The sequence below is a fragment of the Chelmon rostratus genome, chromosome 2 (genome assembly GCF_017976325.1).
Source record: "Chelmon rostratus isolate fCheRos1 chromosome 2, fCheRos1.pri, whole genome shotgun sequence".
NCBI classification, from domain to species: domain Eukaryota; kingdom Metazoa; phylum Chordata; class Actinopteri; order Chaetodontiformes; family Chaetodontidae; genus Chelmon; species Chelmon rostratus.
The window spans coordinates 15,468,467-15,493,864 of record NC_055659.1 but is presented as its reverse complement, the minus strand read 5'-3'; the positions used below and the strand labels follow the sequence as shown (position 1 = coordinate 15,493,864).

The following is a 25,398-nucleotide window of genomic DNA, read 5'->3' as shown; positions in this document are numbered from 1 at the left end:
TTGAGATATTTATGTATCTGGCAAAACATGACATTTGCATCCTGTGAAAAACAACTTGTCAAACAAATTTTTACTTTGGCATTTACTTTGAAGTTCCTTTGACAAAAGAGACCACCACAAAGCACTTTATGTACAGTTATGTCAGTCTTCTCAAAATTTCCATTTGCTGCAAATAAAGATCTCACAGAATCACAGTATTTTACAACACGTTCATCCAAAAAGTGCAGCCTGGCATCCTGCCAGCACAGTGTTAGAACATGAAAACCTCCTAAAATGAGATGAGTGTGCCACTTTGCATAGCAACAATGCCTGTCAAAGCGTCTAATTATTTCATTATAACAACTGATGATGGCAATCTTGGAGCAGGGCCTATGTTTGAGTAAATGTGATCAAATTACGCACACCATCCCTGACACACACTCTTTGAGTTAGAAAGTAACATTTTTGCGTGACTTAGATCTTTATAAACATCAGCAACCCTATTTAGCATTCATAAGCTGTATAGAAACATTTAATGAACAGTTTATAACACACTACTGTATGATGTAGTTATATGCAGATATACGTAAGTGTGAATTTAACACACTGTCACCAGTTATAACTGCTCCTGTGGGCAGCTTTAAGTGGAGGCTGGTGTATAAACAGATAATAAAGTAAAACACAGCACTAATAATACAAAATGTCTTCATTGCAGAAGTTCTGATTGTTGACAAATGCTGGACACTAATGAACACTTGAAAATGTCTACATTCAGCGTGTTATAAACCATTTGTTAAATGTTTGTATCCTGCTTATTAATGCTAAACAGGGAGACTTGAACTAAAGTGTTACCCAGATGTGTGTAAAGTGTATTAAATTCTGTTAATGTCAAATTACACATGACATAAAAATGGACAGTTGAGAGCAATCAGGTGTTATTTAAACTGCTCTAAGAAAAGCAGTCCTGTTTTTAGACTAATGACATATTATCCCAAAGAATTTTTGCAATTACTGAGGAATAATTTAGGCCCCACAGCCGTATTGCCCTGATTATATGGACAGGTGATGATTGCAGGGCTCCTCGGTCTATTTTTGTACACACGTATTACTTTCCAGCAAGTCTTCAGTCTGGGTCATTTACTTGTGTCTTCATCGGTACTTTTCCGATGCGTTCGTTTTTAGTCTCTCTGATGATTTCAAGGCTTCTGCTCTTCTCTCCTTTTGATGTTCTTAATGTCATTCAGGGCAACATGAGTGAAGTTGTGCCAAAATACAAATAAACTTGAACTACATAATGTCTGAAAAGTGAAGGGAGCCTGTTTGTCTTGATTTGGGTCATTTGATAGACAGAGACACTATGATCTGATGTGATACTCACTCAAGTGTGTTGATGTGTCAACACAGTCCATTAAAATACATTTAAGCAAACTGATCTGGATGTACGTTATCAAAGTAATAAGGGCTGTTGCCATGTTCATGCTCTGTGACCACTGACAGTAGTATATGTGACGCGAAGGAGCTGTCTGGAGGTGAAACAGAGTCAGTTTTCCATTAATCCTTAACTCACATTGCTCCAATGGTCTGAAGGCTTGGTTCTCATAATTTTTGACCCACTTTGTCCCTTAAAGCTCACACTGCTCTTACGAATCTACAGAATGTCAAATATTTAGTGCTCTACTGGCCCACGGGTCTGTTTTTTGTCGTGGTTTATGACGGAATGATAATCCTAAAGCTCAGACTGATGACAGACGTGTTCATCCTAAAAGGGGTCGTCTGGCAATGTCTAGTGGAGGTCAAAGGGCGCCCGCTTTCTAGGGACTGTCTCTGAAATCTGATATTATGAACATTATCACGCTGTCGGTGCCACATCACACATAGAGTTACAGCGGCGTGAGAAAGCTTCAGCCTCCTTGGTCAAAACTTCTGCTACTGCAAACAGTTGAGCAAGTAAACAGCATAAAGTTCAAGATGACATATTTCTTAAATATCCATCTAAGATTTCTTTTGTTTTCCCATCTTTTACAGTTTTAAAAATAACATAAGAGGGAAAGGGCGTGAAGCAAAAGTTATGGCACGGTCAGTACTTCAGTATTTCATTTCTTGTTTGGGGGATTCAGTTCTGTGAGATTCTTGAGCCGTCTTGCATGCACTGCACATTTGAGGTCTATTTTGTATGATTTTTAGCTTGGGGGACTGTGAGGGCCATTGCCTTGAGGTAGTCCATCGTGGTTTTTGAGGTGTGCTCTCTCTAAAAGCTCTCCTGGTCCTCCAGACCTCAATTTGACCTCCACCGTTTCTGTTAACTTCCATTCCTTAATTAAATTGCGCACTGAGGAAGCGGCTACCTGAAAGCTTTAGTTGTGTTGCCAATTCCCACCTGAGGGACAAAGTATTTTGAATTCAACTAAATCTGAATTGACATCTAGTTTATGTTTAGTTTAGGTTTGAAATTAGCACACTGACTCAAAAAATCGGACGCGCGGTAATTCAGATCGGATTTGAATCAAAAGATGGTGATTGAAAGGTAAATCTTTGTTTGCGCTGTGGATCAATTATCATGGAAAGCAAGAGATTTTTTATTACTATTTACAATTTATTGTTTAATGTCACAAACTTCTGTTGCTGACATTTGTTTATTATATAGGAGGACTGAATTTTACTGTCAAACCTTCAGCACTGTGTTGGAGCAGCAACAAAAATGACTTGAACCTAACATTTAACAACCACGCTGGAAATCTAGCAGCAGCACAAACGATGAAACTTGAACACAGCACATTTGAGTCAAATGTGCTGTGTTCAAGTTTGTTTCATTTTTGTATTTTAGCAGAATGTCTTCTCCACCCTCCCAGGCATTACTTAAAAGTTGAAATGTCCTCTGAAATATGATAATACGTGGCCTGTTTTTCTTACGTAATCCCTCATATTCTAAATTCCCTTACATGTGACCATATTTGTATTGAAAACATTACAAACATTCTTTTTTCTGATCACTTTCACCCTTTGTATTTTCCAGCCTATCAGATGACTCCTCTGCATTTCTGACAGTGTAACCGCTCAGTCGGGGGCAGATTTATCTGCAGGTCAAACCACAGCTGTTTGATGTTTCCGACCCTCCGACACCACCTACTTTGGCAGCTCTGTTCTTCATATCGCGCTTCATAAAGTATAGTTTATTTGACAGTAAACTCTATAATGGTCACTTACAGCTCTATTGTCCCATGTGGAATCTGCAGTGAACAGGTGATTAGTTTTGTGTCTCCAGGTTTTCGGGACGGGCACTTGTGTTGTCTCGAGGGTGCGGATGTATTTTTAAACCCTTTCTTTAAATGGGCTTGTTGTACTGCGCCGTGACAGATGAACTGAAGACAAGGCCAGGCTTGCAGCTTGACCTTCCCCTAAGTCAAGTGTTTGTTCCCCATGTGCCACAAGGAGGGGATCATGTTATATGATGTGTAGTAGGTTGCATTCTTTCCCTGCTGAAAGATGACACTTGATGGGGCGAGGGCATTAGAAGCTAAATACTGAGGACTTCACACCCGACAAAATAGGCCATATATTCAATAAAAATGTGATACTTGATCTCTTATGCTCCCGGGTGTGCTTATTTGGAAGAAATACAAATATAGCCGTCTCCTCAGCAATGTTCTCAGAGCTCAGCTATTTGTCACTGCTTCAAGTCTTAGTGTGGAACAACCTTTGATATAAAACTCTCACTTCCTTGCTGGGCTCAGTCTCCGGCGTGACAAAAGGGCACTGTTGTTTACAAGTCTCAAACAGCAGATCTTTTAAAATCCTATTATGCTCATTTACTGTTTGATAAATGTTTAAATCTAGCAACTGCTAACACTGAGCAGATATGTTTGATGACAGATAAATAAACACAATTTTAAAGGATTACTAATCAATAAGGCAAAATAAACAATTACTTTTGTCCAGTCTGACACTTGATTGCCCAGCGAGTCTTCAGTCTCAAATAAATAATAATGGAATGAGAAATGAAAATACAATATGGTATGTGTATCCCACATCATGATTACGATGTACAATGCACTGTGCATAGAGGAGAATAAATATCGATACATAGCTTTATGAGTGAATCTTCCAGAAACCACTTTGTAATGTTTGTTTTTTGCTAATTAAAAGCTTTAAAATACCCAACAAATCAAGGTACTTCATCACATTGCTGAAAAATTCAGAAACACTTTATATTAAGGTGCACATAATCACCATTAACTAGCTGCTTATTAGCACACATATTAGTAGCATACTGGCTCGATATTAGTTATTATAAAGTACTTATTAATGCCCTATTCTGCACGAACATATTCTACAACCACTGAATTACAATCTTAATAACCTAACCCCTAGAATAAGAGATTCATATGTACAAAGAGTCAATATGCAACTTATATGCACAACAAGTGATCAATGTGTTACCCAAAAGAGATGTTAAAGAGGTAACAACCTCCACATAAATGTTTGGGAGAAATCTCTGATGGTTGACACATTTGTATCTTCTCATGGTTTATATTTTCATGTTGCCCAACTCCGTCTGGAGTCATTTGTATTCCTTCTTCCAGATGCACTTAGCATGATTATTTCTTCCCGACAGTTTGGTCAGATTAATTTTTCCCTTCTTTCCTTTTTCTACAGTCAACTCTTTAAAAGAAAAAAAACCATCTCTAAAATTGAACCCTTAATGATAACATTTGTGAAACATACATATACAATCTGTTTTTAACTCTGAATGCTGGTTAAACAACAAATAAGGTGATAACTTGATTATTGGCAAGAAAAGCCAAATTCTGTATTTCATTGTATTTGCTTGCGCCTGTGATTTATGAAGAACATTAAGATACAGTATGGTTACCTAACTAAAGACATGACTGTTTATGCTTGTGCATATGATCTGGTTGTCTAATAGGTCTATTTTCATCGCAGGGCCGCGACTTGACATGCTGAGACATATGTTTTGAGGCACATAAAGAACTGTGAGGTCACTAGACTGTCAGTAACATTATCACCACAGGGCAAAGATTTGCAGTTATTGTAACCTCGAAGACTTTTACGTGATAACAGGCGACAGTTGACAACCCAGTTATTCTGAATGATGAAGCTACACTAGTCTGACTTAAACTCAACGTGCACCACTCAGTTTATTTCCTGTAAAATTAGCAATTAAAGTTCTCCTGAGAAAACGATGACTTGTCTGATTTCTAACTCTGGATCATTAATGTCAATGAAGTGTGTTCTAGTTATGCCATTTATTATGATTTTGTGGATATGATAGAGGAATCTCTGCATGTAGTTGGTTAATCAATGAAGCAAAAGCGTTTTTTGTGTGATTACGCTATAAAGTAGTAAGTAGTTTAGTAAATAGTAGTATTCTAAATAATCCAGAGGATAAGATATATCCCCACAGTTGAATCACTGCCCAGTTTGTGTAAAAACACTGGAACACTTTGTTCTGGCCTTATTTAAAGGTTTACTATACATAATACACACATACACCTTACATTTGAACTGTGCTGCATGCAACTGATCTCAAAATGTAGTATACTTTAGTGTATTAGAAATAGGATTTAAGTACAGTTATTATAAGTATACTTTTACTTTTTATGCTTAATTTAAAGTATGTTTGACATATACTTTTACAAAGTGTACTTTTGACAGATGTCATTAATTCTATTTAAATGCATTAAAAATCAATATACCAATTCTGCAATACTTAAAGTTGTATTACACAGTACTTGTAAAAAGTGTACTCTATTGTAAGTGTATTAGAAGTTGTACTAAAGTGTACTCTTAAAACGTGTACTTTTAACCATAATAAAGTGCCCTTATGAAAAGTACACTTATTTTGAAGTCCTTTGTTATGCACTATTAGCATGCTCAATTAAAGTGTACTTCAATTTCAGTTCAGTTTAGGTATGTTTCCAAAACACTGGTGATATAATACTGTTGTACTGCCAGTAAGTTTTGAATGCTCATTAATCCTAATTTTCACTGGTGTACTTCAATACACTTTGAGTTTGTAGAAAGTTTTGCCAAGTTAGCATAATATTTATTCTTCAGGTATTCTCAAGTATTACTCACGTGGTCCTCAAGGACTACTTAAGTATACTTGAAGGCAGCAAAATAGCACGAAGTGCTATTCAGTAGAATATTTTTTCACCTGGGAATGTTTGTGAAAGTGAACTCTGTCTAGATATCATTTGAATGAAGAAGTCAATGAAACAGCTTAAAAGCAAAAAAAAAAACAAAACAAAAAGGCATTCAGCTTCTTGCATATTTATTTTCTGCTCGACACAGACAGACATCAGACAAAAACATCATATTGTATGATTTCTTGCACTGAGTCTTGTCTGATGCTTATTCTTCAGCCTCCTTTCCCTTTGAATCAATACAAAAGAGACAGTGAGAAGTCGGTGGTTCAAGACTCTGACAAGATGCTCTTTAATGACACTGAAATTCCTCTTGTTAATATTATGAAAGAGTGTCTTAACTACTGAATGGAAAGAAGTGAAAGATGAACATACCCTGATCTCACGGCTCTTTGCTCTCAGCTTGTTGACCTGAGACTCAGCGATGTCAGCACGCTCCTGAGCCTCCTCCATCTCATGCTGCACCTTCCTGTACCTGGACAGGTGGGTGTTGGCCTGCTCCTCCTGGAAAGTGCAACATTGATGATTTAAACTATCTTACCAGTTGTATGGGATGAACTACACTCATTAAATCATGCTGCATCATGCTGTCAAGTCCTCTGGTGTTAGAAAAGGTGTTACTGGTGTGACACCTATTCGTGTTGCATGTGTCGAATATTTCACACTCACAGCTTCCTCGGCCTGTCGCTTGTAGGATTTCACTTTCAGCTGCAGCTTGTCCACCAGATCCTGAAGTCGGGCAATATTCTTCTTGTCCTCCTCAGTCTAGAGGCGGTATACAGTATAGTCTGTTTGAGACCAGCACTAAAGCAAATACCATCATCTGTGTTTTAAGTGCATCTTCAAAGCTTCCCAAGAGCACGCAGCACATTCATACATACGTCTTCCACAGTGAAGCCACTTCAGAAAGACTGACAGCAGCAAGGCCAACCAAACAGGCTAAAAATACTGAAGATGTGAGTGCACAACGGCAGAGAAATGCACATATTTTCACAACATCTTCAGGGGACCCTCCAGTGCTGTGAAAACACAGCCATCTCTGTCAATCAAGCTGCCTGTGAGAACTGAGTGGGCATGCAAGACTCCCTCTGCTATTCAATCATTTATGGTGAAAGCCTGCTAAACAGATCTATAGATATCATAAATTTACACAGACATGTGGTCAGACTCATATGAGCACATAACTGCATGTATTTATAGCTGCGACTGTAGAAGGTCTATTTTTAGCTGTGGTCTCCTCTATATCACTTCAGCATGTGGAGCACTGCAGGAGCTCCAGACATATGATGGTGATTCATGCCCTCTAGGGGTCTGAAACATATTCTGCATTCAGTTCGTCTTCAGCAGCACATTAAATGATAATAAGAATTTGCATCGCTGTTTTGATTTCGAGCTGTTTTGCTTGTCTGTACCTGGTAAGTCAGTTCCTTCACTCTGCGTTCATATTTGCGGACGCCTTTCACAGCCTCAGCTCCACGTCTCTGCTCAGCCTCCACCTCGGACTCGAGCTCTCGGACCTTGGTGAGCAGAAGGGCAGATTTCATGGTTTGAACAGATGAGAAATATGATCAGTCTTTTATGAGCCTGGTAAGCAGGTGTGTCACAAGTAGGAAGCAGTCCACTGAAATAAACAAAGTCATTCTTCTTACCCTAGCCTCCAGTTTCTGGAGCTGCTTCTTGCCGCCCTTCATGGCCAGATTCTCAGCTTCATCAAGGCGGTGCTGCAGGTCCTTCACCGTCACCTCCAGGTTCTTCTTCATCCTCTCCAAATGAGCGCTGGTGTCCTGCTCCTTCTTCAGCTCTTCAGCCATCATGGCAGCCTAAACATGGAGAACAAATGTAAAACAAGAAAAGAGATTACTATAGAACAGTGTTCAAACATAAAACAACACAATGGTACTTTAAGTTAATGTTTTTAAGTCATATTTTATTTTGTCCTGCACAGACTTGAGTCATATTTCTTTAACGTCAGTCACTGCCTGAGATATTTTTTCGAGATTGTTGAGAAAATTCAGTGTTAAACAACATTTTCCACTGTAAATAGCATCAGGGCTGCATAAACCATCTTCAATGTTGTAACTGCTCAGCTGACAGACTACTAGCTGATACTACTGTTACATAACCAAGCTGCATTGACCATTGATTGAATATTTATGTAGCTATAGTTTTCAACATTGTTTTCACTCCTCCTAAATTGTATTGTTGATGGCTGCCTGAGGTTGTTTTCCATTCCACAGGCCACATATTCTATTTTATTCATAATTAGTCTGTCATTAGTCATTAATTTAATTTAGCTGCCCTTTATTCAAAAACAGGCTGCTATCAGCCGCTCTAAATTAATCACTGAAATGTCTCAAGCTGAAATGTCACAGCTTTGAGCTCTGATCTTGAACCTGCTGTATGAGCAGCCGGGATTTAAATGTGGCAGTCAGCGCACGCTAAAAACCAAATCAGGGCTCACATCAGTGATGGCCTTCTTGGCCTTTTCTTCAGCGTTTCTTGCTTCTTGGATAGCATCTTCCACTTCACCTTGCATCTGGACAAGGTCAGCATCCAACTTCTTTTTATTGTTTAAGAGATTTGTGTTCTAAAAGGAAAAACATAGAGAGGTTTCCACTTTCTTATCACATGAACTGAACTGTCTTATAATTAAGAGGACTAGAGAGAAGAAAGTTATGGTACCTGAGAGTGCAGCAGCCCCACACGTTCGCTGGCATCAACCAGCTCCTGCTCGGCCACTTTGCGGCTCCTCTCCGTCTGCTCCAGTGCAGCTCTGAGCTCCTCGATCTCAGCCAGCATCAGGTTGTTCCTGCGCTCCACCATGGCAACCTGCTCCTTCATGTCTTCATGGCCTCTGATAGCTTCATCAAGCTGCAGCTGGGTATCCTGAATTCAAAACAATACAAATTCCATTTAGAAATGCACATATGTTTGGACTAGGTGGTGGTATTTCTGTAAGCTGCCAACCTTAAGATGTCCCTGCACGTTCCTCAGCTGTTTCTGGGCCTCAGCCGCCTGGCGGTTAGCATGGCTCAGCTGGATCTCCATCTCATTGAGGTCTCCCTCCATCTTCTTCTTGACTCTCAGGGCATCGTTCCTGCTCCTGATCTCAGCATCCAAAGTGCTCTGCATGGTCTCGATCACTCTCTGGCTGTTCCTCTTGATCTGATCAATCTCCTCGTCCTTCTCTGCAAGTTTTCTGTCAATTTCATTTTTCATCTGGGTGAGCTCCAGCTGGACACGGATGATCTTGGATTCTTCGTGCTCCAGTGTAGCCTGCAAAATTAAACGTGAGGTGGAAATCTTCAGGTGTATGAGGAGGTTGCAATTTTTGTCTCAAGATCAAGATTCTTCATTCTGAAGTTTCTAGTTTGGATTTTTCTTTGCAAATAAGTCGTTTTAAATACCTCCACCTCCTCCAGGGCAGTCTGGACTTCTGCTTTCTCATTCTCTGCTGTCTTCTTCCCCTTTTCCAGTTCATGAATTGTCTTTCCTGATTCACCAATATGTTCAGTCAAATCAGTGATTTCCTCTAAAAAGACAAAAAACAAAATTCCCATAATACATTAATATTTCTTTGTCAATCAAGTTAAGTGTTGCATCAATTCCTCATTAATTTTTTCTATAGTAAGATCGAGCCTGCCACTGAAGCCCAAACTTCAATGCCTTGAGTGTCATTTTTACACTCAACAGTCACACGAAGGGTTTGTTGTCTTACGTTGCAGGTTCTTGTTCTCTCTCTTCAGGGTCTCCAGGTGGTCCAGAGCTTCCTCATATGAATTTTTCAGCTTGAACATTTCAGTGCTGAGAGAGCGAGCCTCTTTCTGAGCTCCCTCCAGCTCTGCCTGGCTCTCCTCAAACTTCTGCTTCCACTCGGCAAGAACCTGAACATAAAACAAGAAAATTAAAAAAAATTTCTGTCCCTTTACTCTAACCAACTGAAATTGTGCATCACTGCAACATCCAACCTTGTCAAAGTTCCTCTGCTTCTTGTCAAGGGTAGCAGCCAGAGCATTAGCTCTCTCCACATCGATCATCAGGTCTTCCACTTCACCCTGCAGTCTCTGTTTTGTCTTTTCCAGAGAGGAGCATTTTGCATTAACAGCCTCGATGGATTCCTCTGCTTCCTGAAGACGCTGGGCAAGCTTTTTCCTGTCGAGATATGTTATGATGAGTTATAGAATCTGTGCCTGTGTCTTTGATAGTGTTTATATGAAGTTAAACCTGCAATGACTCACTTAGCCTCCTCCAGCTCCTCAGTGCGCTGAATGGCATCAGTCTCATATTTGCTTCTCCACTGAGCCACCTCGCTGTTGGCCTTGGACATTCCACGCTGCAGCTCAGCTTTGGCCTCCTGCTCCTCCTCATACTGCTCTCTGAGCAGGTCGCAGTCATGACGAGCTGACTGAACAGCATGAGCCAGGGCGTTCTTGGCCTATGATGACACAATACGGCAAACAAAATGTCTTGTTATTAGGAAATACATTAGATCAACTGTTGCTAAAATAAACAAGAGAACCCTGCAGCACCTTAACTTCTTCCTCAAGGTGCCTTTTGAGCTCCTCAATTTGATGAATATGAGCCTGTTTTCCTCTTGTGAGCTGTGAAACAAGAGACTCCTTTTCCTCCAACTGACGACCAAATTCCCCTGATCGGAAAAGCAGAAAGATTCTTTGCTGAACGATTCGTGCTACCTTACATTGTAACGTTTTTTGAAACGCAGCATCTTTAGATTGTCTTATTGTTCCCACCCCAGATAGCACACTTACCATTTTCAGTCATCAGTCTCGACCGCTGAACGTTCATGTCATTTAACTGACGCACATGCTCGTCACTCTTGGCCTTCAGTTCACTTAGCTGATCCTCAAGAGAACGGCACATTTTCTCCAGGTTACCCTATAGACACAGATCAACACATGTCCACTGTAGCCATAAAGCTTCTGTAGGTGACAAAACAGTAATTGTGAAAATCACTATTCTTTATATAAAAAAATCATTTGTAAATTTTACTTTTGATTTGGCGACAGCCTCCATATTGCTCATGAGGTCATCAACCTCCATCTTGTACTCGCTTTTCTCTTTCTCCAGCTTCTGTTTGACTCTCTGGAGGTTATCAATCTGTTCTCCCAGCTCTGCTACGCTGTCAGCCTGCTTCTTGCGGAGAGCTGCAGCGGTGGCCTCGTGCTGCAGGGTGGACTCCTCCAGGTCACGACGCAGCCTCTGAAACTCGGCCTCGCGCTTCTTGTTCATCTCGATCTGAACAGATGTCGCTCCGCCGGCTTCTTCCAGCCTCTCGCTGATATCCTCAAGTTCCCTGGAGAGATCAGACCTCTGCTTCTCCACCTTTGCCCGAGCAGCCCGCTCAGCCTCAATCTCCTCCTCCAGCTCCTCAATACGAGCCTGTGATACAGAAACAAAGGATGAAGTCAAATTAGAATGAATCGTATGCCAAGCCTTATTTCAAATGCTGATCATTTAGAGTAAAAGCAGGTTTGATTTTTTTTTTCTTTGGTCTATGGCTAAATTGTAAATGATCAAAAAAGGCAAGAGAGAGAAAATCAACTTTTCACAACTTTTCCCTTAGAAAAGAACAAATTCCTTTGAACAAGCAAACCGAAAAGGTCGAGGAGTTGTTATAATTTTAGTGAGTATAAAAGTATAAAATAACCATGCTCCTGAATTTAATTCTGTTGATCTACCCATCAGTAACTTCCATTAGAAAGATTACTGTAACCATATCAGCTCAAACACGTAGACACATTACCTGTAGTTCCTTGATTTTCTTTTGAAGTTGAACACTGAGTGCCTGTTCATCCTCTATCTTGCTGAGAAGGTGGCTTATCTCGAAGTCCCTCCTTTGTTCGCAAAAGCAATGAAAAATGTTACAGATGTACGCTGTCATTAGGGGAATTGTGGAGGACATAAATTAAGCTCTCATTATGGCATACTTCTTTATTTTCTCATCAGACTGCTGCTTGTCATTCTCCAGATCCATGATGGATTCATGGGCCAGTTTCAGGTCTCCTTCAAGCTTCCTTTTTGAGCGCTCCAGATCCATACGGAGCTTCCTCTCTTGCTCCAAGGAACCTTCAATCTGGTGCATTCACATATAGTGTAATGAGCAGCAGTGGAGATACAGATGCACTCAGTTTCAATCAAACACACAGGCTCTTACATCGTCCACTTGCTGCTCCAGCTTGGTCTTGGCCTTCGTCAGAGTGTTGACTTTGTCTTCCTCTGCCTGCAGGTCATCTAGGGTCTGCTGATGGGCCTCTTGGAGGGCTTTCTTCTCTTTGGACAACTTGGCAATGGTCTCATCTTGAGAAGCCATTTCCTCAGTAAGGTTTTTGACCTATAAAAGTTTACAGCACTTTGAATTAACAACACATTTGTAATCTACTCTGAAGTAAAAACACAAGATAAAAAGCTTGTCTTGTGACCTTGTTCTCAGTGGCATGCTTCTCCTTTTCCACTTTGGCCAGGGTGAGCTCCAAGTCATCAATGTCTTTCTTCAGCTCGGAGCACTCGTCCTCCAGCTTCCTCTTCTTTGCCGTCAGTTCAGCATTGACCTCTTCCTCATCCTCTAGTCTCTCAGCCGTCTCTTTGATTTTGGCTTCAAGCTGGATTTTTGCTTTAATGAGCCCCTCACACCGTTCCTCTGCATCACTCAGGTTTTCACTTTCCTGGATTTGATGGGACACAGAATTTAAATCAAATTTATTTCATTGTCAAAACCAGGATCTTTGGAAAGCAATTCCCTGTTTCAGTTCAACATACAGACTGAATTTGAAGCTGCAAGTCGTTCTTCTCCTGCAGCAGAGAAACCATCTTCTCCTCCAGTTCTTTCTTCTTTGCCAGAGCCTTTGCCAGATCCTCTTTGGTCTTTTCAAAGTCCTCTTTCATTTGCGCCATCTCTTTTTCAGTCTCTGCGCTCTTTAGCAGAGGCTTTATTCTGAAGTAGAGCTTCATCCATGGCCATGTTTTGACATTCATGAATGAGCGGATGTTGTACTGGATGGAGTAAATGGCCTCCCTGGGGAGACAAGACATAGAAATATGCCTGAACTCTTCCTTTCTCGCCCAGAATACGTTAATTTAAAACACAGGGCAGTCGTCACAAGCCATCAAAAGGCATCCCAGCTATAGAGCCATTGATCTGTTAGGTAGTTGATAAAAATAAAGAGGACATATGAAGAAGGCTCAGTTGGTGTCAAATAGATAATGTTTCTAATGTTTCTTTTGCCTGACTAATCTTGGAGTATCAGGAAAAAATAAAACCTTATGTTGAACACCAAAATGTATATCATTCATTCCTATATTCTGCAAAATTAGATGAGCAGACTCCTGTGTCTCCCTGGATCATATCAGGATGTCAGCTGTCTTCTTTCCCCACCACTGCTACAGTACTTACTGTCCTGAATTTAATAATTAACCAGGAGCAACCACTTTGAAACAACCGTACTTTTACATCTCCCCGCACCAGCTGAGACTCTGCAGCAGCAACACGCACTGATACCATATCCTGATCAGCATTAGGAGTATTTCACTTCACAGTCTCAATGCTTTTCTTCATTCACTCAGGTTTTGAAAACCCAGCTTTGTGTGGCTTTCAGTGTTCTTTAACAGTGACTGACTCAAGAAAACAAAAGCTTATTGTACTGCGGTCACACTTGTGATGCTTGCACCGGACTTCAAATAATTAAATGGGCCACTGTTACTGTGCGAGTCGCAGCTGCATAAAGTGATGAAAAACCAGATGATATGTGATGATGATATTTCTAAAACTGTATATCATCCCATACCTATATCAAATATTTTCCAATATCAAAAATCTACAAGTGCCAAAAGTACCTTACAAAAATAGTGAACCCACCTTCTCTGCATCATTTTAGCAAATTCTCGTCTCATCACGTAACCTCTGCAGACAGCCTGAGTCATTGTGACCAGTTCAACCAGCTTCTCATCTCTCATCTCCTCAAGCATACCCAGTAATCCAGCCTTGAAGAAGACCTGATGATAGATGTGATAACATTAACTCAACCAAACTGAACTGCACAGTGATTTCATTATTTCATGATCATGATTAAGTCTGCTTATTTACCTTGGTATGCCCAAATCTGTACTGTGATTTGTCCACGCTTATGGACGCCAGCAGTTTCTCTGAGGCCTTCTTGTTGTCAATGAACTGACCGTCAGGAATGACACTAGCATTCAATACTTTGTATCTGAAAGGATTTATTTTAATCAGATCATCAACAGAACACAATCAACATGTGTGGACTAAGAAAATAAATACTGCACCTCTGCTTGAAGTCACCGTAGAGGATTCTGCTGGGGAAGCCTGTCCTGCAGATCCTGATACCTTCCAGCACACCGTTACACCTCAGCTGATGGATGACCAGGAAATTCTCCATGAGACCTTAAACAGTAAGGAGGACACTCAGTGTGATAGACATGAAGCCCTTAAACAGCTCTTGGTGCTGTGGTGGTGCATCATTTGCATAATAACATTAAAAACAAAGACCTCCTTCATCTGAATCGATGTGAGGAATTCTGTCAGTGAGTTTTTTGGGAGCTACCTGGTGTTTTTGATTCATTGGGAATCAGACAGCGCACGAAATGTGGGTGAGTGCTCCTTAAGTTGGTCATCAGCTTGCCCAAGTTTTCCTGTTGATGAACAAAACATTTCTAATTTATATTTGCCCCCAAAGTTCTACACTGACATGATGAAAATACCCTCCATGTTCCATAACTTCATATAACACAACCACACAGCACATAGAAATAGAAATGGTGACAAATCAGCAAGGTTCACATTGAAGTTTCAGTTTGTAGAGGTTGAGAGGGATAAGCTTTGTGCTATGTGCTAACTTAAAATATATGTTTTACAGATAATCTGGGCAAGAAATTTGTTGTTTTGTTTGTTTCTCACACTTAGTGCTGTATCAGGACATTGAAACGGACCACCTATGTTGAAGGTCTCCCTGATCAATGCACCAGCCTGTTCTGCAGCAATGTGTTTTAAAGAAATAACCCTGGCTGCTAGAAGAAGAAAGCTATCATTGATAAGCTACAGCCATTCATGTAAGTATTAAAAAGTGACCTTAAAAAGCACTTTTGTAAAATAGAAATTACCCTGAAGAGAGCCGACACTGTCTGGAAGGAGCCTCCCTTCTTCTTGCCAGCCTTCTTTCCACCTTTAGCATCTGTAAAAAGCATTTACTGTTTTATTTCCATTGCATCCTCATTTGGTATATACACTGATTGTAATGGTACTGATGTTGCCGCATATATTTTTTATAGTTTTATCTCAAATTGTTTGAGGGTGACTCTGGATAAACCCCCTCAGCTTCCCTTATTCCTTTGTTGGAAAAAAATGTACTTGATGTCAGGCGGAAATTACCATGATACAGTATGCTTCCCTCCATCTTACTTGTGGTGCAGTACTTTAAATGTGAAAAAAAAAACTCTACCTTCTGCAGAGGAATGCGATGCGTAGAGGTGAACCAACAGCTTCACTGAAGACTTCTGGTAGAGCTGAACCACTGAGTCGTTCAGGGGGTCTTTGTTCTTATCCAGCCAGCCAACAACATTGTAATCAACAGTGCCAGCATAGTGGACCAGAGAGAAATGGGCCTCAGCTTTGCCCTTGGCCGGTTTGGGTTTCTGGAAGGGGGCACTTTTACCAAGATGCTGGTCATACAGTTTGTTCTTGAAGGTGACGTCTGTAGCCTTGGGGAACATGCACTCCTCTTCAAGGATAGAGAAGATGCCCATTGGCTGTTGACAAGAACACAACATTAAAATCCTGTACTGATCAGATATGGAAGGGGTCATTATATTTTATCATTATTAAGAATTTCTCCTGTAGTACCTTCTCAATCAGCTCAATGCAGGCAGCCAAGTCCATCCCAAAGTCAATGAACTCCCACTCGATTCCCTCTTTCTTGTACTCTTCTTGCTCCAGCACAAACATGTGGTGGTTGAAAAACTGTTGCAGTTTCTCATTGGTGAAGTTGATGCACAGCTGCTCCAAGCTGTTGAACTTGAGATAAGAAAAAAGGTACAGCGTCAAACTCTCACTGTGCTCATTCACTCTGTAATACTCAAGTGCAATGTCTGGTTTACTTACATCAAAGATTTCAAAGCCTGCGATGTCTAAGACACCGATGAAAAAGTTTCGGGGCTGCTTGGTATCCAACATCTCATTGATTCTGACGACCATCCACAAGAACATTTTCTCATAGACAGACTTGCAGAGAGCCATCACTGCATTATGCACCTAAAGATCGAAAGAAAGGAAGTTGGGGTTATGTGTAACAAGTGGTATTTCTATATCAATTGATTAGTTTATGTACATAAACTAATATTTTTATGTAGATTACCTGTGGCACAGTTTGACCTTTAACCACCATTTCATTGCCGACCTTGACTCTTGGGTAACATAAAGCCTTGAGCATATCAGCAGAGTTCAGGCCCATGAGGTAGGCGATTTTATCAGCCTCTGATACAAACAGAAAGCACACAGATCCACATCAGAAACATTTGAAAACATTTAATCCACCCATTCGTCCTGCGATGCTTCTTTAGATCCAGGCTGTGGAGGCACAACCGAATAAATAAAAATATAAAAGTAGAAATCTGAAAATGATAAATTGGTTGCACAATTACGATATGATGAAATTTATCTGTAGCATTTACCCTCAGTGCCATCGGGCTCAGCCTGCTCTTCACGCTGCTTCTGCTTGAACTTCATGTTTCCATGATGCATCACAGCTCCAGTCAGCTTGTAAATACTGATCTTCTCCTCTGCAGTGAAGCCCAGGATGTCAATGGCAGTCTGCAGAGTCAATCATCCAACACACAGGTGGATTGCAACATGTTTCTCTTATTCACAATGTTTATGTCTTTCAGTAAATGATCCTCATGACAAACAACTGTTTTACAGGTTTGATGGGTGCTATCAGATCCAACAAATGATCCAACAAATCGTAACCGAGCATGCAATGTTTAATCAGTTTAATGTCCTGGATTTGGCAATGTCTACTCACATCAGTGGCAATGAACTCCTCAACGTCATTGATACTCTTGACAGTGATTTCACCATGACTGATCATGGGAAAGTCGTACGGGTTGGTGGTGATGAGGAGACCCTCTGAAATATATTTAGTGCAGTTCATTACACAGACTAAGGTGAAGCATTCAAAAGTATTTATGAAATGATATATGGATAAAATGCTCACCTATCAGCTCAGGTTTGTGGCCTGTCGCGAGCTGATAGAAGATGTGGTAGCTCCTCTCAGCAGACAGCTGGAACGTCACTCGAGACTTCTCCAGCAGATCTGTGAAAGCAGGCAGTAAGAGGGCTTACAGTTTGTCCTTCTCGTCATCACACCGTCTGGACAATGATTGGCAGCATGCTTACATGTTTCAATATCAGCTGAGGCCAACTTTCCAGTAGATCCAAAATGGATCCTGATGAATTTACCCTACAGGAGAATGCAGTTATGAGTGTGGGCACTTTCATGACTCACTCTGCTAGTCCACATGTCTTATACTTGGTAATAAATGTTGTTATATGAATCTTATTGGAGGACTTTCCACTGAACTACAGAGAGAGTGCAGAAAGAAACAGCAGAAAGCCCTAAAAATTAAATGACCATATCATATTAACCTTCCAATAAATATTACTGAGGCTAGAAGACTAAAAACTTCTTCAAAACAGGCACTTTTTTAAAGCAGCAGGATTTTGTGAATCAAAACTTACAAAGCGGGATGAGTTGTCATTCCTCACAGTTTTGGCGTTACCATAAGCCTCCAGCAGTGGGTTGGCTGCAATGATCTGATCCTCCAGCGACCCCTTAGAAACAAACAGAATGTGTTTGTATTGACATTATCCTAGATATCAAATATACGTGCAGCACATCGCATCATTTACCTGCATTTTTCCAGGAACTGACTCAGATTTCTTTGCTCCAGACACTGCGATTGTCGCAAAGTACTGGATGACACGTTTGGTGTTGACGGTCTTTCCTGCACCGGATTCTCCGCTAGAATACAGACATTTACATGACACACGTTGGTGGAAGTCAGACATAATACAGCACAGAAATAACCAGTCTGACTTATATCAGTGCAAATTAGCTCTCTTCAACACTGACTTACGTGATCAGGATTGACTGATTCTCACGATCTGTTGAGAGAATGACATTTAACACACACATTATGTTATTACATTTGTTTTTATTTAAATAGTATTAAAGCATTAGAATTTTTATGTGACAGCAACCAGACGTTCGCCATAAACTGCTTGTTTCTAAGTGACAACATAGCACTGTGGAAAACAATGGCTGTTCAGGACAGATTGTAGCTTAAAAACAGTGATACCTTGGAGCATGAACTGATAGGCATTATCAGAGATGGAGAAGATGTGGGGTGGAGCCTCAATCCTCTTTTTGCCTCTGTATCCTGCTACAACCACTGAGTCGTACACTGGGAGCCACTTGTAGGGGTTCACAGTGACGCAGAACAGCCCCGAGTAGGTCTGTTTAAGAAGAGGACGTATGTATTAGATGTCACCTTCATACCTGCGATTTAAACTGTTAATATAGTTTAACAAGTTTTGTTTAATGTTCAAACAGGTCTTACGTAGATCATCCATGCTGCATAGCGCTCTTTGAGGTTATACAGCACAGAAGGCTCACTGAGGTGGGTCATCATAGCCATGTCCTCAATCTTATCGAACTTTGGAGGGTTCATGGGGAAGATGTCATCATCCTTTACAGTGAGGGTCTGTATTAAAACAGTGAGGAATGATGATGAAGGATGTGCAGCATCATTATGACATAAAGTGTGAGGATACGTAGTCATTGTCATATATGACTATAGATGTCTCCATACCTTCCCGCCCTGAATTTCGACTGTAGCTTTGCCTCCCTCCTTCTTCACCAGCTTCCCCTTCACGTACATCTGAGTGGGCTCCGCCACGTAATAAGCTGTTTTGGCGTCAAAGGGAAGGTTTTGAGCCTCTATTCTCTCCCTTTCTGATTTTCGGAGGTATATGGCCGCCGAGCCAAAACACTCCATTTCAGCGTCCCCACTCATGGCAGCTCTGTAAAAGTGAAGTATGACTTGAATAAGAAAATTGAATGTATTTGAATAAAGATATTTTAAGTGCAGATTCAATCAAATCCAAAGAGCGTGACTAACATCTTTAATTTGATTTCCAGTTAAGTCACTAGTTGACGTGAAAGTCATTTACCTTTTTGTTCCCAAGTGATGCAGCTGTTTTCTGGATACTAATTTAAAAAAGAAAAAAATAAATAAACTCATGTAAGTCTCACTTAAGCTTAAATCAACAACTTCTTTTTGCAATCTTGCAAAAGAACAGCTCCGAAACAACAACTTAATTCAAAGCACCCATCACTGCAAAAAACATGATCGAGACTCACCTCCGCTGGCAGCCTGTCAGTCCACAACTTTGACGAGCCTGTGAGTGCTTCTTTTATACTGAAATCTCCAGACACCACGCAGGAGCAGCCCTCCTGTTTAGGTCACTGAGCTTCTCTTAGAAGAATGATATCATATGGCCTCATCACCACAACTGGTGTCACCTTATCCTGTAGAATACTAAAACAAACATTCAATTTAAGCCAAAATCAAAATTGCAGATTCCTCTCCAAAAACCAATCAGTACGTCCTAATCTGTGCAAAGTGATTAACTATGAGGCATAATTGATACATACTGTATGTCTGAGTTACTACAGGGCTTCTTAGTGCAAATGAAAATTACGAATTAACCTTTTACTCAAATTCATTGTGAATGTGTGCCAGAAAGTCTTTTTTAGTGGATTATGTCAACAATGTTAATCCACATGCACACATTGTAAGTTTGTTATACCAAGAAAAACTTTGGCAGCGACATTGTTTCAAGCATCTCTGGAGACTGAGGCCAAGAGTTTAGCTGAAGCTAATTTAAGATCCCATTATGGTCCATTATGCTGTTGTGCTTTCTCTCCACAGAAAGATGAAACCTAGGAAACAGTGGAAGTATTCTCTTGTGGTGTGATTAAGTTGCAATAAAAGGTGATATTTGATATGTCTGGCCTTTCTTTATACTCTTATTAGGACTTAAAGCAAATATAGCCTCCATCTCACAAATGCCCAAGTGCTTACTTTTGCAATTGTTGACAAATTCATTGAACGCTTCTGTTAATTACATGCCAGCTGTATTTCAGCATCCTGTTACTGAGCACTTCAGAGATAATTCCAGCGTGTGAGGGTTGTTATTCTTGGTTCAGTATTGTGACAAGTTCATAAACTCGTCAAGTTCAATTTAGATCAGGTTCTCTTGGTGAGCAGAGATCTGAAGAGGTTAGTTACTGTTCCTCTGTTAGCTCAGTGGGTGCATGGTGCATTGCTTATTGTTTGGGTCCTGTGGTGTGGTGGCCTACGATGGCTATAAATGCTAGCAAATGGGAGACAGGGTAGGGAATCTGGTTAACGCTGAAAAACATCATTGTGGAAATTAAAACACGCTGCTTTTTCTGATTTTGTTCATTAATAAACTGTTAATTGCATCTATCATATTAATTCAGAAAAAAATAGAACCAATGATCAACTGCAAATATTTGCCTTAATGAAAACAGATTAACAGCTTGTCCACTTAATGGACCACCTGTTAGTTTTTGGTAAACACTGTTTAGTTTTCAGGGTGGCCGAGACATTTTTGAATTCCGAAGCAGCTAATATTCCCCTGTGTGTGATAAATAAGACATCTCTGTGCAGGTGTTACGCAGCACATGCGAATTTTGTTTATGTGTATGTGCTTTGCTCATGTGTGCGGGAGAAGTTAATATTAGTGAGGCCAGAAAGGCAGCGAGGAACAGAGAGGCTGAGAGTGATGCTTTTCCTTGCCGTTTTCTTTAGTCGACGCCGAAACAGAAGCGTTTTGAATTATGCTTATAATATTGAAAGCAGCCAAGTTCAAGTAAGTTAAATACTTTTCATAAATTACCAGTGAGTGAGGCTTGTGAAAGGTCATTTGTTTGTCATTGCATTGTCTGTATTTGGATGTTTTTTATTTGTGGTTACCTGTAAAGGTTAAAGGTCTAATAGCAGGCATGATTATTTTTTTTTAATTAATGGATAATGCAAAGATATTTATGAGTTAATTGCAGCATGCTTGATTTCCTTTTCAGAATCATGAAAAATATAGCTTCTGTCTGCATCTCATCTCACCGCCATGACACTGGTAAGATTGTATAATTGTTTTGAGACACTGTAAAATGATATAATATGTCATCATACATTAATGGTTTTTAGTTAATATATGACGCAGTAATGGCATGTTGCCTGTTCATGTGGCCTGAGAGTGAACATTACCTCGATTTCAAAAAATTTCAAAGTAGGTAGAAGTATCACTTCAAGCCAAGTGAAATTCATCTGCTCCTCTATATATTCTTCATATGCTAAAAAATATTTAACCTCAATACTCACATACAACACATGTATGTACATACATACATGAACGCATGTGAAAGCATTCCCTTGTGGTGTGATTAAATTGCAATAAAAGGTGATATTCAATATGTCTGGGCTTTCTTTACGCTCTTATTAGGACTTAAAGCAAATATAGCCTCCAGCTCACAAATGCCCAAGTGCTTGCTTTTGCGATTGTTGACAAATTCATTGAACGCTTCTGTTAATTACAAGCCAGATGTATTTCAGCATCCTGTTACTGAGGGCTTCAGAAAAATTCCAGCATGTGAGGGTTGTTATTCTTGGTTCAGATTATCAGTATTGTGACAAGTTCATAAACTCATCAAGTTCCATTTATGTTAGGTGCATCTTGGCGAGCAGAGATCTATAAAGGTTTGTTTCTGTTCTTCTGTAGTTTGATCAGTTCGATGGGTGCATGGTGCATTGCTTATTGTTTGGGTCCTGTAGTGTGGTGGCCTATGATGGCTACAAATGCTTGCGCCACCCAAATGAGGCATGTGTAACTATGTGGTTCATGGCACTTGATATAGCTGCCAGTGGTGATACATGATGGCTTTTTGTTGTGTTTTATGTGATGCAGTGACGGTACAGTGCCTGTTCACGTGGCCTGAGAGTGAACACCTTTTCTGCATGAACTGAAATTTCGAATTGCATACAGGTATCACTTCCAGTCAAGTGAAATTCTTCATCTTCTTCTCTACGTGTTTGTCTTCATACGCAGAAAAAATACTAAAAACTCAACACTCACATACATGAATATAACAGCAAAGTATCTGGTATGGAGTACTGAAAGTCACCTAATAACAAGATCAAGTCTTTTATAGTTAGAACGTGGTTGCTGAGTAATGATAACACTAAATTAGTGTGTGTGTGTGTGTGTGTGTGTGTGTGTGTGTGTGTGTAAGCACTAATTTATGCATAAGATTAAGATCATATCAGTTTTGTTTTGTTTTGTTTACCACAACTCTAATTGGGGTTAATCTATCAAGGTGCTGTATTTCATTAAGATTAGGGTCAGGCCTCGGTCATCTTTTGCTTAATATGTAAGCTTCAGTCTGTAGGAAAAATGGCAGTGGGAGGACGATGAGAAGGCGGTGGACGAAGTTGAAGGTACAGTTTATGCTGCCGTCACAGCCACAACACTTCTTAATATCAAACTCCTCACTTTATGGTGAGAAAATACTTCCTCAGTTGCTGAATGGTGCACATTTGGATTGGATTTCATAAAGTTTGAAGAGATCACACTCATGCAAGTGTGGAGATAAAGTGAAGGTAAGAGGCCTGATGACAGTTTTTAAATGTAGATAATTGGTCTTTATTTTCATTTCAGTGATTGAGGTTTGGTTGTTTGGTTTGTGTGGAATATCATGTTCATGTTCAATGTTTATTCTTTCATTTTTCAGAACAGTTTGCACAGTGGACGTGGGTTTCTCTGTACTTTACTTCAGTAATAGATTCATTCATACAGTGACGTGTTTGGAATTCAGTGGTTCTCTACATTGAAGACAGAACAGTCATCCAGTTTTTCCACTTCACTTCCTTTATATAAGTCCCTTTCTGAATGAATTTCTGAAATCCCCATATTCTCATTTATTATAATCCCATATTACTGAATTGACAAGGTAATGATTGTTGATCCAGCAACACTTTTAAGTGCACAAACTGCCAATTAACTTGATGTATAACCGGAGTCATGCACACCAATGCAAATAAACTTTGTTTGGGTGATTTATTGAGAACTGTTGGTAGTATTTATTTCATGATTAAGAATTTTCTGCTTTGTCCTGAAACAACTGCAAGTATGTGTTCTTTAAAAAAATGACAGAAAACTCTTTTACAACAGTTTCAAGCAGTTAGTGTTATACCTTGAGCTCCTGAATCTCTCATACTTTTCTTTGATGCTTCCGTCAGTTCGTGTGAATTGATCCATCTCACACAGGTCTCTTTTCTTCTTCTTCTTCCAATACATGTGTGCTGTGGATGAGGACTAATATATCATCAGTTTGTTGGTTCATTTATTTATTATGGTTTATTTGTTTATGTATTACAATTATCACATGCCCATATGAACTATTATTAAAATAGCAAATTATGTCAGATGAAGCACAAAGAGGGATTTTTGTGCTGGAAAGACGTTGGACGATACGTACCTGATTTGTCTCACTCAGACTGCTGATGACTCAAACTATCTTCAGATAAACTTTGTCTTTTTACACAGAGGGAGGTCTGTGGATTTTGTGCCAATCATTTACACCAGCAGCACATTAGGAAGAAATCTTTTAATGGCTGGTTTGAACAGGAGGGATGATTACAGAAACTGTAACTGTTTAAATGGACCTGTGAGAAGAAAAACTTTGAACCTAAACTGCATCTTATGAATTTCCCAACTTTAAGGAAGTGCAGTAATAAATCAGCTCTTTAACAAAAATATAACTGCCTCTCTCACTACTGCCCCTTAGGACAGATAAGATACTGATGCCTGACTGAAATAATTAACTCTGCAACTGACAATTTTTATTTTATACTTCTATTTCTTTATTTTATATTTTTTTATAAACTTGTTATTTATGTCTTATTTTTCATTTTATTTTAGTTGCACATTTCAAATCATCTTTCAAAAGGCAATAAGAAAACTGCCCAAAATGCATTTAAATAAACATATAATTTGTTTTACTGTGAATTACTATTGGGATGCGATAATCCGATATTGAAATTTAAGGGCAAACCGGAGCACAAACTTGGCACCATGAACACTAGACACGCTTTCCAATGGTGAAAACTCTGACTGGACAAACACAATCCATCACACACAGAACTTTCACCAGTAAACTCAAGTTCAGTTTCAGCCTCAAGTAATCTTACACATGATACCAGCACCAAGTATTGGAATTGGATTGGAACTGAATTGTAATACTTCCCTACATTTTAAATCACTCATACACAATAGTGAAGTCATGAATAAACAATTACAACCAGAGAGAGTCTGTACAGCAATTAATTGAACTTTATCTTGACTTCCACATTTCTAAGAACAAAGCTTGTGAGCGATGTCAGTAAGTTCTAAACTCTCGCTCAGTGAAAACATAAAATACATCCAAACAATGTCCACACACCAGCAGTGAAAAGCACAGGGAAGGACACAAACAGTGCAGTGCTGACATGTAGGTAACAAAACTTCTACACAAGGATCAACAAATAAAAGATAAAATCTAAATCTGTAAGTCTGTCATACCATATTTTCAAAGGACTGTCCAGGGTGTCTCTCTTCCTTCTGTTCAATGTGTGGTGGAATAGTTTCAAACATGCCTTTGTGACCCTGAAGAGGAACAAAGTAAAGACGAAACATAAATTAATTTAGATTTCTTAAAGGGTATATTTGTACCAATAATAAATCATTTCAGAATACTTACTATTTAATGTCCTCAGTGTGAGTTAGTGACATGGTGTAATGTTAAGGGAGCAGAGAATGATGATGCCGGTAACAGTAGCAGCGTGTCTGCACCTTTGCAACTTGAGGCTCCCTCTGGTGTTTATAAGATGCCAGTGACCCCCAGCAACAACATTAGTACACACACGCATCCGTGTGACAGTATTAGCACCGCCAGGAACTGACAGCACCCGGGGACACCATGCACTGTGGTCATAAAGAAAAGTTAGTTTCAAGTTACAGTACTTCGAAAAAGCTAATAGTCTGCATCATCTAGATGTCACGGAAAGGCCAATCACAGTGTATCTCGAAGAATTTCAAAAAGAA

The 25,398-nt window shown here is 39.8% G+C and overlaps 1 protein-coding gene across 1 annotated transcript; it reads right to left on the bottom strand.

Annotated features, from left to right (window-relative positions):
- Nucleotides 1-6,256: 6,256 nt before the first annotated feature.
- LOC121617109 (myosin heavy chain, fast skeletal muscle-like) lies at nt 6,257-24,925 on the bottom strand. The gene is made up of 42 exons (XM_041952150.1): nt 24,877-24,925; nt 19,595-19,772; nt 19,405-19,441; nt 19,044-19,254; nt 18,792-18,935; nt 18,531-18,687; nt 18,309-18,336; nt 18,082-18,193; nt 17,911-18,003; nt 17,569-17,632; nt 17,387-17,485; nt 17,195-17,298; nt 16,845-16,983; nt 16,529-16,647; nt 16,276-16,425; nt 16,018-16,188; nt 15,617-15,923; nt 15,279-15,349; nt 14,723-14,810; nt 14,445-14,562; nt 14,245-14,368; nt 14,017-14,153; nt 12,921-13,176; nt 12,584-12,826; nt 12,319-12,495; nt 12,092-12,237; nt 11,908-11,998; nt 11,154-11,543; nt 10,913-11,039; nt 10,673-10,791; nt 10,382-10,578; nt 10,112-10,295; nt 9,862-10,027; nt 9,551-9,675; nt 9,111-9,419; nt 8,826-9,029; nt 8,605-8,730; nt 7,793-7,963; nt 7,556-7,660; nt 6,813-6,908; nt 6,519-6,647; nt 6,257-6,372 (listed from the first exon to the last, which is right to left on the bottom strand). Exons 4-42 carry the CDS (start codon nt 19,245-19,247, stop codon nt 6,352-6,354), a joined length of 5,811 nt encoding a protein of 1,936 aa, XP_041808084.1. The 5' UTR covers nt 19,248-19,254; nt 19,405-19,441; nt 19,595-19,772; nt 24,877-24,925; the 3' UTR covers nt 6,257-6,351.
- Nucleotides 24,926-25,398: the final 473 nt, after the last annotated feature.